At 30.5% G+C, this 6,000-nt stretch overlaps 2 protein-coding genes across 3 annotated transcripts in view; one reads left to right on the top strand and one right to left on the bottom strand.

Annotated features, from left to right (window-relative positions):
* LOC139425863 (uncharacterized) overlaps positions 1-836 on the bottom strand; it is a 6,982-nt gene extending 6,146 nt beyond the window's left edge. The window contains exon 1 of the mRNA XM_071181891.1: positions 825-836. Within this exon, the coding sequence (XP_071037992.1) occupies positions 825-836 (12 nt within the window). The remainder of the gene's footprint in view (positions 1-824) is intronic.
* A 260-nt stretch (positions 837-1,096) lies between these two features.
* Positions 1,097-6,000, top strand: part of LOC107437132 (uncharacterized) — a 46,800-nt gene continuing 41,896 nt past the window's right edge. The window contains exons 1-3 of one of the 2 annotated variants that reach the window (XM_016049040.4): positions 1,097-1,221; positions 2,705-2,764; positions 4,770-4,804. In XM_016049040.4, the coding sequence (XP_015904526.2) occupies positions 2,730-2,764; positions 4,770-4,804 (70 nt within the window). In that variant the 5' untranslated portion in view covers positions 1,097-1,221; positions 2,705-2,729. Of the gene's footprint in view, positions 1,611-2,704; positions 2,765-4,769; positions 4,805-6,000 lie in introns of both variants that reach the window. The other variant, XM_016049039.4, reaches the window with a different exon arrangement.

Here is a 6,000-nt window from a genome sequence, read left to right as displayed (position 1 = left end):
CCGTGTAAAAAACCCTTTTTAGGTTTGCGTGAAAAGATTTTTGTTGTGTTGAAAAAACCTTATATTGCTATCTGGGATGTCTTCGGATCGTCCTGAGGGATGCTTCCCAGACCGTCGACAATAGCCCATTGTGCAGCTCTAGTGCGACGTAAATGAACTACTACAACAATACCCAGATAGCAATATAAGGTTTTTTTCACCCAACAAAAACCTTTTCATGTAAACCTNGCTTTCTGGGATATAATCGAATTAAAATGTGAAAGAAAAATATATCTAGAGAAGAAAAAAAATTCTCATTAATGCTTTGTGGTGCCCTTTTACTTCAGGTGCCGCACGCACGTGCTTAGTTTGCTCAGTGGTTAATCTGGCAATGATTATGTAAATATTATTAAAAGTAGCATGTCTACTTATTTCTCTCAAAAATCGTACCTCCACAATACGTAAGAACTTAAGGTTGAAAAGGGGCCTCCCTGGCCGAGCGGTATCACCCGCCAAACATTCTGTTAAGCGTGGGAATGGCGGGGTCGAATCCCGCCGTAACCCTAGATTTATTCTTTGTGATGTCTTTCTCTGTATTGTGCTATCTGTTCTTCTACTTGACAAAGGTTTATAAGCCTTAATTGAGCACATAAGCCTGCAAATGTATGTTGTACCAATGAAGGTTGAAAAACCAAACACCTTAAAGTAGTAAATATCTACCTGTCCACAGATATATGATGAAACACCTCAGGTTGATACATATATACCTCTGGAGGTATATTTAAGACATATTTGAGGAAAATTTTGAGGTATTTATTTGCACCCTTTTTAACCTAACGACTTACTAGCAACCTCATTTGTACCCTTTAATTTTTCTGTAAGGGTGGTCTTCAAATGACTATTCTTGAAACGATTCTTCTTTTAAGCACAAATAATACATCAGGTAACAAATGCAAGAAATTCTACGCAAGAGAGTCTCAAAATACAATGATCACGTTGTGAACAAATAGCTTCACAAAAAAAAGAATAAAAAAATAAAAAAAGACACTTAAAAGCTTGCAACGTCTTCTAGTGAAATCAGAGCCTTAGTGAGAATATAATTGAAGCAACTATATTTCTTTTATTGAAAATGGCAACAACACTTTGCGGGAAAATAAAATCAAGAAACACGCTCCTTCTTGTCTTATGTTTATTTTTTACCCGTTTATTGTTTTTAATTTTGAGAATTTTTCCGTTAATAAAGTATGTATTAAGTTATATGCAGAGCAAAAACTTATGATTATTTTTCCTAGATCTATAGAGTCAGACCTTGAATTGGATCTGCTAATCCATGTTGTTTCACCTGTGTTATTTCAATTTTATAATTGTTATATGAAATTCAGTATCGTAATCTGTCGCGCCAACTACAGTCATCAAGAAACGAAATTTATTTTACACTTGCAGTTATTTATTTTGAAGAAGCGTGTTAAGTTTGCCCAAGTGTGCATTGGATAGGGGTAGGATTTCCGGATCGTGATCTGCGACAGTATAATAGCCAAGTTTTGGCGATTTCCGAGCAGCGGCCCGCGAGAAACTAAAAAAGACGTCACAGAAGGCGGCTAACTCCAATGATGAAACACATAAACACCTAGGCAAACCTCTTCTGTGTTTTTTTAAAAAAATTCCAAATTTATAATTCATTTATTGCGTTCTCGATTATAGTTGGGTTTGACTGTATATGTAATTATTATATGTACAATGGTTACACATATAGAATTTTTACCAATGTTCAAGGTATTGGACAGTTTAGGACAGTAAAACTCAAGTATCCTGTTCAGAACCAGTCTAGGACGTCCAAACTTGAACCCTGCTACTTTTTATGCTTGGATTTTTTTTTTTTTAATGCTTAATAATTTTTCTATTTATCCAGATCCACTGTTTGTTCCTTATAATCTAGAAGAATCAAAACATGGGTTCTATTTCATTACTATTTGAAAAAGCTTTTTTTGGCTACAAGTATTTATTATATTATACTAAAAAATATGATTATTACATGGTGCATAGCGCTATTAAAAAGCGCTTAAAGGTGCTTATTTTTGTTTTTTAAAAGCCCTTAAAGGTGCTTTTGTCATTGGGTGTTTTGAAAAGTGCTTAATTTTCCTTTTTCAAAAATAAGATTTTTTTCTTTACTGTGTCAATTTTCGCCACGTATTATGCAAAAGCGTGCTTTTCACATTTTTCTATTCAACGTTTTCTCAATTCATTCAACAACAATCCATTTTGTCGTAGTGTATGAAAACGCCCTGATGAAATACTTGTGAGTCCGTATGTGCTTCTACTGAACTGGTTCGAGGAGATTATTGCACTCTCTTGTGCAACTCTGCTGCATTTTGCAAGATATTCTCAATTACAGACGTCATTTTCCACCCTCTGATATCGCACCAAAATATCTCTCGATCTTTTTATGGTGACTAATATAATCTAGAAAATTGTTCTTTGTCAGAAACTAGTTATTTTATCATGATCATGTAAATTCTTTGAAAATTATCTAGCATTTTGTTATTGTATATGGTGCGCAGCTTAAAAATATTTTTTGAGTGCTTAAAAAGTACTAAAAGGTGATTGTTGAGAGATTTGGCTACGCACCCTGTATTAATTATATTTAATTTTAAAGTAATTAATTGAAATTTACTTCTATATTTATTGTTCCATAATAATATAATTTTGAAATTTAATCTTATTGTAGGTAATTGAATGAAAGTGCCTGAAATATGGATTTGAGAGCAAGAAATAAACTGAGATCCAAGTAATATTTAAATTATCTTATAAGTGCACAAGATAACCGACTGTGTTTTTTTAGTTTATTAACTCTCTCATTAAGGGGTTATTATTCTCAAAATTGAAAATATTTGTATCTACCGCTACAAAAATATTCTATGTTGACTTACCTTTTCATAGATGAAGTTTGACATTGTCGATTTCTACTCCCCCCACATTTAGGTGTGATGTGAACACGTCTACCTTGACAGAAATGCCCACTTCGATGGATTGTCCACATGGGACAGTTGACTTTCTACTTGCGACATTATCCACCTCCTTGCGTTGTCGCTACTCCGTCTTGATCAATCACACTATTGGCCTGTATACACTCGACTGCTCGTGGCAACTTAGGAAAGATAACGACCGTGAACTTAATACAGCTCTCACGATCATAACTCAAAAGTATGGTGATCTTAATACAGCTCTCCCGGCTTCTTACAAAACAGCACTGAATGAACTAGTGGTTTCCGTTCATCGATTTCTATCACAGATAAAACTCCTGTGGGGGGAGTACTGTAATACAAAAATATTCCAATTCACTTGTATATATGTTAACTCAATTCTATGGTGGGGTACCTTTTCATAGATGAAGGTTGTCGAAAACAATTCTACCATCCCTAACTACTCTCAAAATTAAAAATATTCTTTATTAAGTTTAACTTCCAAATATTTCATATAGATTGTATTAATTTAAGATAATGTTGTAGAAGCTAAATGGTATGGCACAGGAAAGAGTTGTTTGATTGTTAGTATTTACGGGTAAAAATAATAATTACATATCGTAAATTTTGTTTATAGTAATCCCTTGTAGTAACTTGTTTATAGTAGTAGTAAAAATAAAAACTTGTTTATGTTAAGTAAAAAGTTGTTAGACTGAGAAAAAGATAGTAATAGGAAAAAATATCCTCTCGAATCAGACCTTTAATGCTTTCCAAAATAATTTTCAAACCAAAGTGATATTTTTCAGAAAAAGGTACCTACATCTATAAAGCAGAATTAAATAGTAGAAAGAAATATAGTGTATCAAAAACACATTTTAAAAATGCTGTGCTATCTTAAAAACTCTCATAAAAACAAAGTAATATGTAGATAGAAAAGAGGAATAGAAAAAATAAAAATTTGTTTTAATTCTTGATAGAAAATTTTAAAACTGAACATCTTAGTTTTCCAATAGCTGTTTTTTCAGGAAAAGGAAAAGAATGAAGCCTTGTAGAAACACTCTCAAACATCATTATAAAAACATAGTTAAGTTTTTCTTTCTTTTTTAAAAAAAACCTCGATGGTAGCAAAAACAAAAGCCATTTTTTGGTTTTTAAAAGACAAAATGCTGTGTTTTTATAAAAAAGTGATGATAAAATAATAAAGTTTAATCGAACTGCATTTTCAAAAATGTTGTATCGTAATAAAAAACGCAATTGTAAAACAAAAAACAATTGTTCTTAAAACAAAACTTTAACATTTAAAATCACAGTAATCTATGTTGCTGGTTATTTTAATAAACAACAAGAAAAAAACAACTAAATAGACTTGCTCGAATATAATTTTTAAAAAAAGCAGCAGTAATTTTTCCATTTGTCTTCCAAAGCATAAATTTGCAAATAAAAAAACTTTTGTGCAAGCACATGATTTTTTAGAACTTGAGAAATGCATCTGAAAACTATTTCTAATAATGTATCGTTAAAAATATGATTTTAGACTATTCTTTATTAAACCTATTTAAATTCAAAGAAAATTTGTTGGTAGATATTTTCCAAAAGATATTTGGCCTAAGGGCCCGAATGGTGGCCGAATATTTTTTATGCCTCTTTAAAAAATTAGAAGGCAATATGATTCTGTAATTTTTCTAGTTTAAACTATACTTTCTCTATTCTTCCATTTATTTTCAAAATCTTTAATGTCTATTAAAATCAGTGCAACAAAATTCAACTTTTTTAAAAGAGTGTGTATTTAAAGTTATTGTATTATACTAATTTCGTTTGTTAATTTTTTAGATTAAATAGTAAGGAGTGGATAACTAAAGACAAAGGTTAGTTTTGTGCTTTCTTTTATGTGCAAAGAAATATTTTAATATATTCCTCAGTCTATCCCTGTAAGGCTAAGGATTAATCTTTAAATGTTTTTTTTTTTTTTTCAATCCAATATGTACTTAAGATGTTTGACCATGTATACTTTTACCTCTTGAATTATATGATGCATCTGAGCATGGAATATTTTGCTCTTGGTATGCTTAAATGTGTCATTGCTATCCTTATAAATCCTCGTGGAACATTTTGATATGTTTAGTCTAGTTCCAAATTTGATTGTTTTCTTCCAATTTTTGTATATTTTCAAGCTATTGTTAAAGCTCATGAAAAATTCTTATTCAAAATCATTTTGTTACTCAGCTTTTCATTGACAATTAAAATTTAAAAAAATGCAACTAAAATTTAGGGGTGCACAATCTTTTTGAGTGAGTGAAGGGTTGCACACATGTTGGTGACAAATATGATAATTTTTATCTTAAAATTGATGTTCTAAACATTAAATATTTTTATCAGTAAACTTAGTGACATATTTTCTGAAAATTAAATACTTTTAATTAAAACGAAAATGATATTTTTTAAAATAATTTTTACCTTGTTATCAATAATTGATTTATTAAATATATATATATAGGGAAAAGAGATGCTATAAATACTAGCAAAAATACTATAATGCTGTCAGAATAAAGGTGTAAAAAAAACTACTCACATCTTTTAATAGCTAAAATGATGGATCAGAAATAATGGGGAATTTTTTCATGGAGAAATTTACAGGGTATCTGCGCACCTGGAAAGTCATGGATTTCGGTATTGAACAAAATTTGTCATGAAATGTCATGATTTTAACTACTCTTAAAAAAGAATCATGGAAAGTCATGGATTTAGATTGCCAAAAAATCACATTTTTAAAATGGAATATACCCTCCCCCCAATTTTACAGTGTTCCGATGTTCGGAATATCTGAATTTGTAACAAAATCCCTACTCATAGTCAGATTTTATTAAGATATGAAATGTTTTTATCCTGTTCTTTCAAAAAATGAAAGAAAGAACATCATACAAAAAAAAGTTTCACTGAGAAAAGAAATGTTTCATAAAAAATAAAGATCAGTTAGAATAAATTTACAATAGTGTTTAAGATAGTGTTCGAATGTTTAGAATAATGTTCGAATTTTGACTTTCTGTAAAGTTTACAAAGGGAG

The sequence above is a fragment of the Parasteatoda tepidariorum genome, chromosome 6 (genome assembly GCF_043381705.1).
Source record: "Parasteatoda tepidariorum isolate YZ-2023 chromosome 6, CAS_Ptep_4.0, whole genome shotgun sequence".
Lineage (NCBI taxonomy): Eukaryota > Metazoa > Arthropoda > Arachnida > Araneae > Theridiidae > Parasteatoda > Parasteatoda tepidariorum.
This window is presented reverse-complemented; position numbering and strand designations above follow the sequence as displayed.